The sequence below is a fragment of the Muscardinus avellanarius genome, assembly GCF_963383645.1.
Source record: "Muscardinus avellanarius genome assembly, chromosome: 21".
Taxonomy (NCBI): Eukaryota; Metazoa; Chordata; class Mammalia; order Rodentia; family Gliridae; genus Muscardinus; species Muscardinus avellanarius.
The window spans coordinates 2869874-2885722 of NC_137807.1; the positions used below are offsets into that span (position 1 = coordinate 2869874).

Sequence of the window (15849 nt, forward strand, 5' to 3'; positions counted from 1 at the left end):
CACACGAGCTGTGTGACCTGCTCTGCGTCTCTGGGCCTCGGCAGGCTGCACCAGGGAGCCAGCATGCCGGACCTTGTGGAAACTCAAGCCGGCTAGGGGTTCCCCGAGTCAATGAGTTGTGGGTTCACAGCCTAGTTCAGCTGTCTGCAAGCCTGGCTGCGCCTCAGTTTCCCCAGATGACAAAATGGAAATGAGCGAGCAGGAGGAGTAGAGGCCTCCCGCACGGCACTCCACTCCCAGAAACAGCTGTGGAGGAAGCTGCAGGCAGGAAAGGCCCGGGCCCCCAGCTCCCCAGACCTGTGCTGCCCTCCCGCGGGGGGCCTAAAACTGTGAGGTCGGAAGGGGCGGGAGCCGCTCGCGGTTCGGCTCCCCTGGTCCTCATTCCAAGACTCTGACGGGGCCGGGCCAGATTCCGGGCTGAGTCAGCGGCGACCCGCGGGCTCCTTCCCTCCCGCAGAGGGGGTGATGGCCGCCAAGGGCCCAGGGGCCGAGATCGGGGTGCGGGCAGCGCTGACGTCCGCAGACCCCGGAGGGCCGTTTCCCACGCGGACAGCCGAGGCCCAAGGCCTCCCAGAGAGCTGGCTTCATCCCGGAGCTGTCCTGCCGAGACCAGCCTCACACCCTCTGCACCCCGACTCTGGGCCGCGGGGCCCGCCACCACCTTCTATTCTTTTGTACTGGGATTGAATCTACTTCAGGGCTGCCCCCAGCCCTTTTTAATCTTTATCTTTGTTTCAAACAGGGTCTTGCTAAGTTGCTGAGGGTTTTGCCCGACCCTCCCGCCTGGGCCTCCCGGGTGCCAGGGCGCAGGCCCGCCCGCAGACCCGCGCGGGACTCACCATCCTCAGCTTATGCTGCTGCAGAATCTCATCCAAGTTCTGACGTTTCTTGTAGTTGAAGTAGAAGTTCTTACACTGGGACACGGTCTTGGAGCCCACCATCCGGGCGATGGCGGACCAGTTCCGACCATGCTGCAGGAGACCTGCGGGGCAGACGTGCGGTGAGATGGGCGAGGCTGGGAAGTGGGGGAAGCCGGGGGGCCTGGCTTCGGGGTTCTGGGCTCCTGGAATAACGGAAGGGTCACCTTTTGAGATTCCGGGGGGCGGTCCAGTTCTCAAGACCCGCCGGGTCCCACCCCCAGGGCCGGGGAGGGGGCTGCTGACCCGGCCCTGACACGCTCGGCTTGCAGCTGCGAGGCCTCTGGAGACCGGCTGTTTTCCGGCCAAACTTCCAGTGAGCCAGCGGGATGGGAGGATGGGGGAAGGGGGGCCTGGGGACAGGACGCAGGTTAACAGGGGCGCTGCCAGGGCCCAGGACCCCTGTGGCCACCTAAAAGTGCACACTGAACACGGATCTACCCAGGCGGACTCTGCAGCCGGAGGGGGGTTCTCACAGATCTCCTAGTGCGGGAAGGACCCCCAGGATCCGGCAGACCCTGCCCCAAACCCTCCCAGGCCACAAAAGTGTCCTCCAACCCCAGAAACCCAGGCCAGCACCGCACCCCCCTGCCCTCGGCTAGCCGTAATTCTTGGGCTCAGCAGAAAGGCAGGCTGGGCTGCATCTGGAGGTCCCGTGGGGAGGCCAGGCAGGGCTCAGCCCACCTGCCAGGCGGGTTGTGGGGGGTGCCCAGCTGCATTCCAGGGCTGGGTGCCTGGGGCCTCCCCAGATGGGCTGGTAAAGACTTTGGTGAAAGATCTGCAGGTGGTGGGGCGGAGGCTCTTTTCATCCACCCACCCACCATCTATCCATCCACCATCTATCCATCTACCCATCCATCCACCATCTATCCATCCACCCATCTACGCACCCACCCATCCATCCACCATCTATCCATCTACCCACCCACCATCTATCCATCCACCCATCCATCCACCATCTATCCATCCACCCATCTACGCACCCACCCATCCATCCACCATCTATCCATCCACCCATCCATCCACCATCTATCCATCCACCCGCCCACCCATCCATCCACCATCTATCCATCCACCCATCCACCCACCCACCCATCCATCCACCATCTATCCATCTACCCATCCATCCACCCATCTACGCACCCACCCACCCATCCACCATCTACCCATCCACCCACCCACCCATCCACCCGCCCACCCATCCATCCACCATCTATCCATCCACCCACCCACCCATCCATCCATCCACCCACCCACCCACTCTCCTTAGGTCACTGATCAGGAACCAGGACGAACCCCAAACACCAGCGAGCCACCCCTCGCCTGGCCAACTGGCCGGTCCAGACTGTGCCTGTCTTCCTACCCCAGCATGGGGTAGGCCAGAGCTCAGGTGTCTCACCTCACTCAGCATAGGATATAAACAGGGTGGGGGTCCCCGCTTGGCTCTGGGCCGCGGGGTGGGGGAGGCGCCGGCCACCTGCTTGCCTGCTGCGGCCTCAGGGCCTCAGGAACCACGTGGCTGGCTGGGCACAGCTCCTGGGGTTCCTCAAGGACAGGGGGCCGGGGCAGGGGATCAAGTGTGACGCGGCGGCCCCCTGACCTTTCCCGCTGCCCGAGCCAGCAGCAGCTGCTCCAGAGCCAGGCTGACAGGGACGTGCGTTTATTTATATTTCCCCAGCCGGGGCCAAAAGAGCCTGGGCAAACACGTCAGGCCGGGAGGGATCGCAGGCCGGAACCCCGGGGCGGGGTGGGGAGGCTCCCTTCTGGGCCCTGGGGTGCAGGGGCGACCCCGGGAGGCTGAGGTTTCCAAACTCAATAAATAAGAGAAGGCGGCTGAGAGTCCAGCCCGGGCTCGAACTCACTCCACTCTTGGGAGCCCAGGAGGCTGCCGGGGTGGGGGTCAGCCAGCCCTTCCAGAAAACCCAGCTGACGGGGAGTGCTGCCCGCGGTGGCATTGCGCACGGCCCTGGCCACCCTGCCCCGGCCTCAGTTTCCCTTCGCTGTTGTGTGAAGGGCCGGCCGGGGCAGAAGGGCACAGGCGTCACAGGTCCCTGTGTCTCTGTCCCCAGGATGCATCTCAACTCTAGCCCCACCGCCTGCCCCGCCACCCCCCGCCACGCCGCCGGAGCCCTTCAGGGTCGGGAAGGGGGTGGCAGGGGAGAGGCGGGGCACCCACAGCATCCCGCCGTCCCTTTAAGGCCCCCGCACCCCTGCCCCGGACCCTCACTCACATCCTCTTATCTGCGTCTCCCCCTCGGCCAAGTTTTCGGGAAACATCGGGCTGGGAGGAGGCTCCGGGAGGAGCCTGGAGGAGCCGGCGGGGAGGCCCTGCGCGGCCGGCTCCGGCTGGCGTCTGCCCGGCTGGGCTCGGGCTCTGCGTCCTTCTCCGTCCACCGCCTCGAGGGCGGGCGGGAGGGCGGGCGGAGACAGGCTCGGGAAGGGCGGGGAGGCAGCTCGCCACCGCCGCGGAGGCCCCCGCCGGCCGCGGCCACCTCTGCCGCGTCCCCCGGCTGCAGCCGAGAGCGAGGTGCCCTTGCCCGGGGGGGCAGCTCCGGCGGCGTGCGCGGGGCGCCCGTGCCAGGCGGCTCCAGCGCAGGGTGCCCGTGACGGCAGGGGGGCTCGCCGGGACCCCCGGGCCAGAGGGCGCGCGCAGCCCCGGGCGGCGGGGCGGGAGTCCCCCGGGCAGGCGGCGCCCCGGCTCGGCTCTGGCTCCGGCTCCGGCTGCCTGACCCGGCCAGCGCGTCAGGGCTGAATGTGACCTCCAGACGCGGCGGGCGGGGCGGGCGGGGGCGCGTGGCGGAGGGCCAGGCTGGGGAGGGCGGGCCCACTTGGCACGGCCCTCCCCTCCTGCTCGCTCCATCAGCGCGCCGGCGGCGTCAGCAGCGGTAAGAACAGATGAGGGTTCCAGAAAAACAGAGCGTCTCCGCCCCCGGCAGACAGGGAGCAAACAGCTTCTTCCGTCCGTCGGTCCGCCCGCCCGCCCGCCCGCCAGCCCAGTGCCAGCTGCACCAGCGGTCGGCCCCCACCTGCCTCGGCCCGGGCGGGGGAGGGCGGGCAGGGCTGGCCTCCCAGAGGAAGCTGGGGATTTGAGGAGACGCTTTCTAGTGCAAATGAGACCTCCAACTGTTTGGGGGCTGGGGGGGTCCCCAAACTGGCTTCCCGTGGCCCCCCTCCCCCCCAGAGGCTGGGGGTGGGGAGGCCAGGCCTCAGCCACCTCCCCGTCCCTCTCAGAGACACCCTGGGTGACCACAGCAGCCGGTGCCCTGGGCACACCTGCTGGAATGTCTCCTGTGGCTCCTGGGAGGCCGACCTCCAAGAGCTGAACTTTGGAGCTGGATTCAGGTCAGGGCTGATTTCCAGGATGCAGCCTGGGGTGCTGACTCCCTTCCGCCTCCAACCCTGCCTCCCAATCCTGCCCCAGGGGCAAGACATCTTCTGCCCCCCCATCTCCAACCTCACCCCCGCAAGGACAGCAACAAATCAGATCCTGTTGGGGACCGAGATCGTCCCAGGCCCCACCATCCGGGAGGTCTCTGGGCGCTCTGAGGGCTGCCACACCCAACAGGCTGCTCCAGAACGAGCACCTCCCCGAGGATTGGAAGCACTTGGAAGAAAACGCGGGGGCCTTCGCGGCGGGAGGGAGCCGCCGCGGGCTCCCTGTGCGCCCAGCTATGAAGGCACCCCAGTACCTCTGCACCTGCCCCCTGCCTGGGCACCGGAGCTCCGGTCCAGAGTCACCTCTGCAGAAGCTTCCTCAGCCCCACCTTCCAAAGCCCTCCAGGCCCCTCCTTAGTGCCCCCCCAAATTGGTAAGCTGCCCCACTGCAGAGGACCCTGTTCCTCCACGTCGGGGTGCGGCGTATGCAGGTGGGGAGCCTGGCTAATGAAGCAAGCACCAGAAGCCCAGGGTCTGAGTGTGGAGTCCACCGGCAACCACGGGCGTGCCACCCCTCTGCAGGGCCCCAGAAGAGGCTGGGGGCGGGGCTGCGGGTTCAGACCTTCGCGGCCCTGAGGTGCTCGGCCCCGAGGTCGGCACCACTTCTAATTTCTAAGGAAGGAGTTTTGTTTTGAAGAGTCAGGAACTAGGAAGTGAAATTGACCAAGACAGGAAGTCGAGGCGGGAGGTCTGAGTCACGGGCCGGAGAGGAGGGGGTGGAGGAGGAGAGGGAGGAGGGGGAGCAGGAGGGGAAGGAGGGGCCAGAGCAAGTCTCTCCTACCCCATCAACCCTCCCCAGGGCTTTTCCTAGAGAAACTCATTTGCAAAAGAAAACCCTTCAGCCGGGAGCACTGGCGGGTGGGGGAGGCCAGGGCGGGCTCCCGGGGGCTCAGCCCGGCCTCTGCAGAGCAGCTGTGAGCGCACACGCTGGTGTCCCTGTGCTGGGTACCACCACCGCGTCCAGGCCACTGGGTCCCCGGCGAGTGGGCAGCGCCCTGGACGTTGCCCTGAGGCTCCCGGGCGCGAGACGGCCAAGGCGCCGGGTGCCCTGCGTCTGCTGCCCCTGAACCCTCCCGCGAGCCCCAGACGAGGCTCCTCCGTGGTTAATCTCCAGCCACGGGCGCTGGTCCCTTCTGACCTGGGATCAACTGCAGGCTGGCCTCTACCCTCAAACCTCCAGCCCTGCTCTCCTCCGGGGGCCTCCAGCACACTGCCACTGGCCCGGGCACACAGGCTGCTCCCGGGCAAGGCCAGCCCAGCCTGGCACTGAGGGACCCACGAGGCTCTGACCAAAAGCAGGTTCTGGGGCGGCTCGCTCCGCCAAGCTCTGGCTGGGCGCCCTCAGTCCCCACCCCCAGTCTTGGCCTCTCTGTCCCCCAGAATGCATCAGACCCCAGGGGAAGGCTGTGCACCACCTCTCTGCCTGGAGACCAGGGAACAGCCTGTGCCTGGTCTGGAGTGGGGTGCTGAGGGGGGTCCCTCCATCCCTTCCTGCCAGCTCTGCCATCAGAGAAGGGCGTGGGGGTCGGAGGAGCTGCCAGGGTGCCTGGGCCTCCCGCAGCTGGGTCAAGACTGGAGCCAAGCCTTTCCCAGGGGAACCAAGCCCTTCACCCGGGCCTGGCCCCCCTCCCACCCAGCATGGCGCTGAGCCCGGGGCCTCCTGGGGCTGCCCGGATCCTGGAGAGGCAGCTTCCTGCAGGGGCTCCCTCACCCCAGCCACAAAGAAAGACCCCATTTCCACTGAGTTCCTCCCCCATTCTCTCAGAATGACAGTCAAACTGCAGCCCTGCTGGCAAAGCCAAGCCTCTCACTGCGTCCCTGAGCGCTTGGGTTTCAACACCATCCCACTTAACCACATGCCCCCTACCACAGGGCCTTTACACATGCCGTTCGTCCCCTGCTGCAGGATCGCCTTTCCCTCCTTCATTACCCAGTAGCAGTAGCCAGGGCCTGGCTGGCTGGAACTCACCCAGTCCACACGCGGCCGCCCCATCCCGGTTGTGCAACCGGAGGGCCTGGGTTCTGTGACCTCGCACCAGCTCGGGCATCCTGGCACCCAGAGCGTGTTCCGTGGGATTTCTCAGTGCCATGCGCTGCCCGCCAGGTAACTCACCCGCAGCCACCCTGAGGTCCCCTACCTGCCCGGGGTCAGAGACCGTGAGAATAGGAAGATCCGGGTCTTGAGCCCAGGAAAGCAAGCTGTGGTCTGTGCGCCGAGTGCGTGCTGTGCCAAGGACTGTGTGAGTACTGGGCCGGCTCACCATTACGGGCCCCCGACAGGGGCTTTCCAGCCTGCTCTTGGAGGATGGAGCCGGCGAGGTGTCGCGCACCCGTAATCCCCGTACCCGGGAGGCTGAGGCAGGGGGATGGCAGATCAGATGCCAGCCTCAGCAATTTAGGGAGACACGGTTTCAAAATTTAAAAATAAAAATGCACGGAACCGGGCGTGGTGGCGCACGCCTGTGATCCCCGCGCTTGGGAGGCAGAGACGGGAGGATCGAGCAGGTTCGAAGCCAGCCGCGCTGGCATAAGAGACCCTGTTTCCAAATAAAAAGGGTCTGGGAGTGTAGCTTGGAGGTAGAAAGATTTCCAGGAACCCCAGTACCACCAAAAAATAATAATAAATAAATAAACAAACAAACAAATAAATAAAAATGGGGCTGGGCGTGGTGGCGCACACTTGTAATCCCCGCGCTTGGGAGGCTAAGACAGGAGGATCGCACAGGTTCGAAGCCAGCCTCAGCTACTTAGTGAGGCGCTCAGCAACCTAGTGAGACCCTGTTTCCAAATAAAGTATAAAATAGGTCTGGGAGTATAGCCTGGAGGTAGAAAGCCTCTGGGTTCCATTCCCAGTACCACCAAAAATACTACTACTACTACTACTACTACTACTACTAATAATAATAATAAAATAAATAGACAAAAATTGATTCAATTGGTGCCCTTTGCAAATGAAAAGGCTGGGTGGGCCTGGTGGTCCCTGCCTGTAATCCCAGTACTTGGGAGCCTGAGACCAGAGGATCGCGGTTCGCGGACAGCCTCAGCAGGTAGTGAGGCTCTGGCAAGTCAAGGGCAGGTCCAGCTGCACGGGGGTGGGGGTGGGGGGGGCGGCTCAGATAGGAGGAGACCTGGACATAGGCCCTGGGAGAGTCGTGTGAAGCCGTGCCAGAGACGGGAGCCAGCTGCCACAAGCCAAAACGTGTGAGGCCGCTGTCCTCCATGGAGGCCGGGGGAGGCAGACAGGACTCTCCGGCAACTCGGGCAGAAATGCACCCGGCTGACCCTTGATTTTTTTTTTTTTTTTTTTTGTGGTACTGGGGTTCCTGGAAGCCCTTCTACCTCCAGGCTCCACTCCCAGAGACCTATTTTGTATTCTTATTTGGAAACAGGGTCTCTTAAGCCAGCGCACGCGCCTGGCTTCGAACCTGCGCGATCCTGTCTCTGCCTCCCAAGCGCGGGGATGACAAGCGTGCGGGGGATGACAAGCGTGCGTGCGCCACCACGCCCGGCCTGCCCTATTTTTTTATTCTTTATTCCGAAACCGGGTCTCACTGAGTTGCAGAGGGCCTCACTAAGTAGCTGAGGCTGTCCGCGAACCGCGATCCTCCGGTCTCAGGAGTGCTGGGATGACGAGCGTGCGCCACCACGCCGGGCTAGCCGTTTTTATTTTAAAATAGTCTTGCCAGCTTGGTGTGAGTCTCCTCCCTTGCTGAGGCTGGTCTTGAACCTGCGACCCTCCTGTCTCAGATCTCCCAAAGTTCCAGGCGTGCTGGCCTGGATCTTCCTAAATGTCCCCCCTGCCTGGCACCAGCCCCCCCCCCCATCTGGTTCCTCCCTTGGGTGTCTAGGGCCGGGCAGGGGGCTCTGGAAGGTTCACTGCCTCGCCGGCCCCCTCCCCACAGGCTGTGGAGTCGCGGGGGGGCTGCCAGCACCTGCCGCCCGCCCACCCCATCCCCGCGCCCGGAACACGCAGCCATTAGCAGCCAGCCAGCTCAGTAATTGTCCAGATTGCTGTAATTCACGGCAGACGAGCTCTCGGCGCTCACGGAATTATCGCAAATGTCACTGAGCAGGGCCCGGTGCGCGCGGCCCCCGGCCCTGGCAGCGCCTCCCCCTCCATGGGCAGGACCCCAGCCCAGCTCCTGCCCGCCCACAGCGGCCGACCTTGGGTGTGGGGCGGGGCGCCCCGCGTGAGTCATCCTGCCCGAGCCTCCCAACCCCCATCTGCCTCTGGTAACCTGGCTACTGGATGGCGGAGGACACCCTGGGCCCAAGAGACCGGGGACACCCGCAAGGAGACCCCCAACAGCACAGCCTGCACTATCTCGAGGGACTCCCGTGTGGTTAAGAGTGTCCCCCTTTCTGGTACTGAGGGCTAAACTCAGGGTGCTGTGCCTCTAAGGTACAGTAGCCCCCCTTTTTTTTGGCAGTACAGGGGATGGAACCCAGGGGCACTCTACCTCCAAGTGACACCCCCAGCCCTATTTTTTATTCTTTATTTTGAAACAGGGTCTCACTGAGTTGCAAAGGGCCTCACTAAGTAGCTGAGGCCGTCCCCGAACCGTGATCCTCCTGTCTCCGCCTCCACTGAGGCTGACCTCTAAGGAGTCATCGACTCCCCCAGCTCTGCCTCCTAGGCACCAGGATGACAGGGCGCCACACCGCTTCACCTGCGGGTCGGCAGCAGCAGGGCTGTGCTCAGGGGCCGGCCTGGGACAGCCAGCTCGGCTCGGTCCTCCGCGGGTGAGCCCATAAACGAGACGCGGTCCATCCGCCCAGAGAGCAGCACTCAGCCATAAAGAGCGACCCACAAATATTACTGGATCCCAAGACCACGAATTCCATTCTCAGAAAGAGTTCCCAGCGCAGCCCGGAGTGCATCAGGGAATGCGTGGCCGCTGGGGGCTGCTGGGGCGGGCTGGGGGGGGGGCGAATGGGTATGGGGCTTCCACTCGGAGCCTTAGAAGGTTCTGGAGCTCCCCCGTGGTGCGGGCCCCTGACACTGTGGATGGACTTAAAGCCGCTGCCGGGCTCCGTGTTCAGCGGTAAGCGCGTCTCACCCAAATTAAAGGGGAGACGGACGGCTTGCGGATTTTCAGGAAAGCCCGTTTTGAAATTTAGCAAATTAAGGGGGTGCCAGAGACAAAGCCCCTTTGGAGGGCCGACTGCGCCCCCCAGCCTTTGCCAGCAAGAGCCGGCGCCCCGGCCCCTCAGCCCTTGTCTGATCTCCTAAAAATAGAACCCTGACCTTCGAGGGGGCTGGGGCGGGGGCTGGGGAGCTCCTGCCTGTCCCAAGGGCCTCAGCCCACGGCAAGAGTGGGCCAGACCCCTGTGGGGCTCCGCACAGACCCGGCCTCCGCTCCTGGCCTCCTTGCCTGTAACGTGGGGACAGGGACCCACCGGGGCTGGACACGACCTGCCTGCCGCTCAGAGCTGGGGGTCGAGGAAAATGAAAGCCCGCACGCAAAATGGGGCACCCCAGGCTTGGTGTCTAGTTACCACGAGCTCCCCTCTGGTCTTGGCAAACCCCCGCCAGGCTCCGGTGGGGCCAGAGGTACGCTGGCGTGTCTCCCAGAGGACACGAGGGAGGGACAGGGGTCCACACTGATGACCCGGCTGCCTGTTCCCTCTCCGGACCCTGCCGGCCAACCTGGATACTGCGCCCGCTTACAGATAGGTCAACCGAGGCCAAGGTGGGTCCCCAGGCCGAGAAGCAAGGGGCCCCCCAAGAAAGGTAGTGTCTACCGTCACCCCAGCACTGCCTAGGGACGGCCCACCCCATCTCCCTCTGCCCTCTGCAACACCAAAATTCAGCCACAGATCCTTCTCCGTGAGACACAGGGCTGCTGTCCCGCACCCCACCCAGACAGCCCTGTCCACTCCAGAACATGCCGCCCAGATCAGGATTTTTTTTTTTCTTTTTGCGGGTCTGGGGATGGAACCCAGGGGCATTCTACCTCCGAGCTACACCCCCTGCCCTATTTTTTAGTCTTTATATTGAAGCAGAGTCTCATTGAGCTGCAAAAGGCCTCACTAAGTAGCTGAGGCTGCCGCGAACCCCAATCCTCCGGTCTCTGCCTCCTGAATGCTGGGGTGACAAGCGTGCGCCACCACGCCCGGCTTAGATTTTTTTTTTTTTTTTTTTTTTGTGCTACTAGGGATAGAACCCAGAGGCTTTCTACCTACAGACTACACTCCCAGACCTATTTTATATTTTGTTTGGAAACAAGGTCTCACTAAGTAGCTGAGGCTGATGGAATCCCAAGCACTGGGATGACAAGCTTGCACCACCATGCCCCGATGTTCCAACCACAGACAGACCCTACGCCCCACCCCGGGCCACGGCAAGCCCCCAGGAACCCGGCGAGTGGCTCTCTGCCCACAAAACAAGAGGCGCACCCCGGCGGGGCGCCCAGAGCGGCTCCGTCCACCGCTCCCTCCGGATCTGTGCCCTGGGTCACCCCACAGCCGCAGAGACCCCCTCCCCGGAGGCAGCACCCCAGAGGCTCCAAGGTGCAGCAACAAATCTGGGAACACCACAGATGGGTCAGCTGGGGCCCAGGGCACATGCCCTGGCATGGGGCGCAGGGGCGCGGGCGCTCACCTTTCTTGGCCGTTTCCATCTCTTCCTCTGTCCAGCGAGAGCTCTCGTTCATCTCTACAGACGCTGCAGGGAAGACAGGCAGGTTGGCAGAGGCCACGCTCCCGCCCTCTGCACATGGGCTCATTCTCCAAAGGGGAAACTGAGGCAGGCAGGGTCACGGCGGTGATTTGCTGTGTGTGTGTGAGCACTCTGCTGGGGAGGGGCGGCTGCTCGGGAGACCACGGGGTACAGGAGGGATGGAGCCTGTGAGCTTTGGGTGAGCGGGTCCTTAGGGCCCAGGTCACCCTGTGGGGGCAGGGGGATGCAGGCAGCCCCCACCCCGACTGGGGCCACTGAAAAGGTTCCCAGAGGGAAGGGCGCGGTGCTGCAAGCCTGGGACCCTGGTACTTGGGAGGCTGAGGCAGGAGGATCACATCCCAAGTTTGAGAACAGCCTCGGCAACTTTCTGAGGCTCTGTTTCAAGATAAGAAATAAAGCCGGGCACAGTGGTGCACACCTATAAGTCCAGCACTTGGGAGGCCAAGGCAGGAGGATCGCAGGTTCGAGGACAGCCTCAGCAAGTAGTAAAACTCTCATCAACCTAGCAAGACCCTGTTTCATAATTTAAAATTTTTAAAAAATTGGGCTGGGAGTATAGTTTGGAACTAAAATGCCCTTTAGTTCTATCCCCAGCACCACACACACACACACACACACACACACACACACACACAACACAAAACTTAAGTTAAACAGAACTGAGGTAAGCCAGGTGTGGTGGTGCACACTCGTAGCACTAGCATTCGGGAGGCTGAGACAGGAGGATCGTGGTGTGGGGCCAGCCTCAGTTAGTACTTAGTGAGGCCCTTTGCAATTCAGTGAGACCCTGTTTCAAAAATAAAGAATAAGCCGGGCGTGGTGGCACACGCTTGTAATCCCCACGCTTGGGAGGCGGAGACAGGAGGATCGCGCAGGTTCGAAGCCAGCCGCTCGCGCTGGCTTAGGAGACCCTGTTTCCAAATAAAAATGTAAAAATAGGTCTGGGAGTGTAGCCCGGAGGTAGAAGGGCTTCCAGGAACCCCAGTACCACCAAACAAAAAATTAAGAATAAAAAATATAGGGCTGGGGGTGTAGCTCGGAGGTAGAATGCCCCTGGGTTCCACCCCTAGTACTGCAAAATAAATAAATAAATATCTAAGTAGTATAAAATAAAATAGAACTGAGAGTGTATCTGAGGGCGCTCCTCCTGGACAGGCCATTCTCCGGCAGGACCACGGCCTTGGGCTGGGGCATGGGCGCCCGCAGCTCCGCGGTGACCCTGCTTCTGAGCCTCCCCTCCCGTTGCCCTGGACCAGGCTCGGCCCTTCCTTCCTTCCTAGCTGCGTGGGACCCGGAAAGGGCTCAGGCCCCAGAGGGCCGCCAGGTCCAGGGACTCAGCGCCAGCCCGGAACAGCACTAGGGCGAGAGAGTATTCTATGAAGACTGCCTGGGGAGTGTGGGAAGGTTCTAGAAGGAGGGAAGTGCCAGGAAGCAGCTCTAGCCGCTCGCCCCAGGGCAGCCTCCCCGCCCGCAGCCCCCAGCATCTTCCCAAGGCGGGCCTAGGGTGTGTTTTCTAGCCAGCCACCCTCAGGGGGCTGGTGCCTGCTTCAGTGAGGAGCACTCTGCCCTGGGCGCCCAGCTACGCCACTCATGGGGCTGAGTTCAAACCTCAACCTCGCCTGTGGCCTAGGAAAGCCACGTTCATTCTCGGAGCCTGTCTCACACAACACCGACAGGTGGGCAGGTGGCGCAGGCTCATAATCCCAGCGTCCGAGACGGAGGGTTGCACCTCACAGACAGCCTCAGCTGCTTAGTGAGGCCCTCTGCAACTCAGCGAGACCCTGTTTCAAATTAAAGAATCAAAAATAGGGCTGTGACGCCGGGCGCGCACGCTTGTAATCCCCGTGCTTGGGAGGCGGAGACAGGAGGATTGCGCTGGCTTAAGAGACCCTGTTTCCAAAAAATAAATAAATAAATAAAATACACACACACACACACACACACACACACACACACACACACACACACTCACACATATAATAGGTCTAGGAGTGTAGCCCGGAGGTAAAAGGGTTTCCAAAAACCCCAGTACCACCAAAAAAAAAAAAAAAAATAGGGCTGGGGGTGCAGCTCGGAGGTAGAATGCCCCTGGGTTCCATCCCTAGTACTGCAAAAATAAACCCGTAAATAAATAAAACTAAGTAAAAAGTGCATGGCCGGGCATGGTGGCGCACGCTTGTAATCCCCGCGCTTGGGAGGCTGAGACAGGAGGATCGCACAGGTTCGAAGCCAGCCTCAGCTACTTAGTGAGGCTCTCAGCAACCTGTTGAGACCCTGTTTACAAATAAAATATAAAATAGGTCTGGGAGTATAGCCCGGAGGTAGAAAGCCCCTGGGTTCCACCCCCAGTACGACCACCAAAAAAAAAAGTGCATGGAACTTCACAGGGGTCTGAGAGACCCACCTGCTTGGTTCCACAGGGGCCCCAGGGCTGGCCCCTGGCAGCCAATAGGGAGGGAGGGACGCCAGCCACAGACAAGCACCTGCTGCCCCCTGTGGTCAACGTGAGAACTGCACCCGTGCATTTCTTCCCCACCCCCCACTTTTTTGTGTGGTCCTGGGGATTGAATCCAGGGGCCTTCTTTATTTTATTTTTTTGTAGTACCGGGGGTGGAACCCAGGGGCTTTCCACCTCCGAGCTATACTCCCAGACCTATTTTATATTTTATTTGGAAACAGGGTCTCACTCAGTAGCTGAGGCTGGCTTTGAACCTGTGCGATCCTCCTGTCTCAGCCTCCCAAGCGCGGGGATCACAAGCGTGCGCCACCACGCCCGGCGAATCCAGGGACCGTCTACCTCCAAGCTGCACCCTCTACCACCGTGGTTGTTGTTATCATTATTTTTAGGGTTTTGAAACAGAGTCTTGCTAAGTAGCTCAGAGTCTTGCTACACTGCGGAGGCTGTCCTCAAACCTACTATCCTCCTGGGTCAGCCTCCCAGGCACTGGGACCGCTACGGGTGTGCACCAGCATGCCAGCCTCTCTTTTTTGGCAGGGAGACAGGATGGACACCCCTCTGGGCAAGAGGAGACGCTGAGGCCCAGCGGGGAGAAGGCCCACCCGCCGGGGCACGTAGAGCCCACTGGGCCCCTGTCCCATGGTGGAGCGGGGCCCTGGCCCCCGCCCCGATTCTGTGTTCTCTGTGCAGCCACGGCCACCGAGGCACAGAGAGGTCAAGGGGCTCGCTCCAGCCGCACAGCGAGCCCGGGCACCTGACCCCGGGCGCAGGGCTCTGCGGGCTCACCCAGCTCGGCGCTCTGCTGCGGCACCACAGCCTCCTCGTGGTGGGCCTCGTTGGCCATGGAGCGGGTGATGCGGCCCTTGCGGCGGCCTTGGCTGTTGGCGGTTTTGCGGCCCTTGGAGGCCACAGCCTCTTTGTCATCGTTATCCTCCCCGGAGGTGTCGTCCGTCTTCTCCCTGAGGCCGAGAGAGGGGGGACGGGTGGCTTCGCTGGGCCCAGGGCAGCTTGGCTGCTCTGGGGTGCAGAGGGGGAGGGCTCGGAGGAGGGGAGGCCGGGCCACGCTCAGTACACAGGGACACGGGCCAGCAGGCCGCAGCACCGGAGAGAGGCACTAGGGATCTGGCGGCTGCTCTATTCACCAAGGAGAGGGTGGGAAGGGCACTGACTGCGGGGTTGTTAGATTCCCCGGGGGGTGTAGTCCAGGCTGTCCTCTGCTAGCAGGGGCTCGGGACCACTGTACACACCAGGCTCCGGGCTGTCTCGCGGCAGCGGGGCCATCTGACTGAGCAACAGGGCGCGGCCAGTCGCGATGGACGAGGCCCCTCATTCGCTGAGCGGACGCCTTTCCAGTGGGGCCTGTCACACCTCGGCTTTCAGCACTACCAAGGGCCCCGTGCGTGTAGCGAGGGACTGCGGCGAGAACCCTGTGGCGGCCTTTACGCCTGGCCCAGGCATGGGCACCCGAGGAGCCCGCTGCTGCCGGCTCAGACTCAGGGCTTCTGTCTCCCCATCCATCTTCCTGAAAGGCCCTGGGGGGACGTCTGCAAGGCCAAACCCGGTACTGCGGCCAGATATTCTAGAGCTGCGTCTCGGCGCCATCACAGGTTCCTGGTGCCGTGTGTGTGTGTGTGTGTGTGTGTGTGTGTGTGTGTGTGTGCGTGCGCGCGCGCGCGCGCGCACGGAATAAAGCCCTAACCACTAACCATGGCTGGCGCCGGGGTCTCAGCTGTGCCCCTGGCAGGGTGGGAGACAGCAGGCCCGGGGGCAAGGCTGTGCCTAGACCTCCAGGAACCAGGCCGACACTGACGGCTCCGGAGGGGAGCGCTGCCAGCTGCCACTGCACTCCTAGGTCCGCGCGGCGGGTGGGCGAGCAGGCGGTGACTCTGATCCCCCCACCCCAGGGACCTGGGGAGACTCCGGAGCGAGAGGCGGCGGGGTGGGAGATCCGGAGTCCTTGCCGAGATTTATTAGCTCTGGAGCAGAGCTCAAATGAGCTATCCGTCCCCAAGGCCTCCTAAGGGAAAAGGCCAGGCGGAGGGGTGGGGAGGAGAGAGCGGGCGCTCCTGGAAGGCGCCAGCAGAGCCTGGCAGCGGGGACGCCTCCTTTTCCTTGCAGGCCGGCAGAGGCCAGGCGTCCTGCCCACACCCGCGCGGTGAAGGGTCCCGGGAGCCGCCCTCGGGCACTCACTTGATGAGCTCCTCCTTGTCGTTATCCACGTCCGGCTTCTCCTCCTCCTTCTCGGCCTCTTTCTCCTTCTCCTCTTTCTCCTCCTGGCCGTTGCGGGGCATCTGCTGTTGCTGCTGCTGCTGCTGCTGCTGCTGTTGCTGCTGTCAGCCAGGGAAGAGCGGGAGAGA

General features: G+C 62.6%; 1 protein-coding gene across 3 annotated transcripts in view; it reads right to left on the reverse strand.

Annotated features, from left to right (window-relative positions):
- NCOR2 (nuclear receptor corepressor 2) overlaps positions 1–15849 on the reverse strand; it is a gene marked incomplete at both ends in the record, with an annotated part of 118931 nt that overhangs the window by 40818 nt on the left and 62264 nt on the right. For all 3 annotated transcript variants that reach the window (XM_080717516.1, XM_080717515.1, XM_080717514.1), the window contains 4 exons: positions 840–982; positions 10957–11019; positions 14279–14451; positions 15683–15822. In XM_080717516.1, coding sequence (XP_080573642.1) covers positions 840–982; positions 10957–11019; positions 14279–14451; positions 15683–15822 — 519 coding nt within the window. The remainder of the gene's footprint in view (positions 1–839; positions 983–10956; positions 11020–14278; positions 14452–15682; positions 15823–15849) is intronic.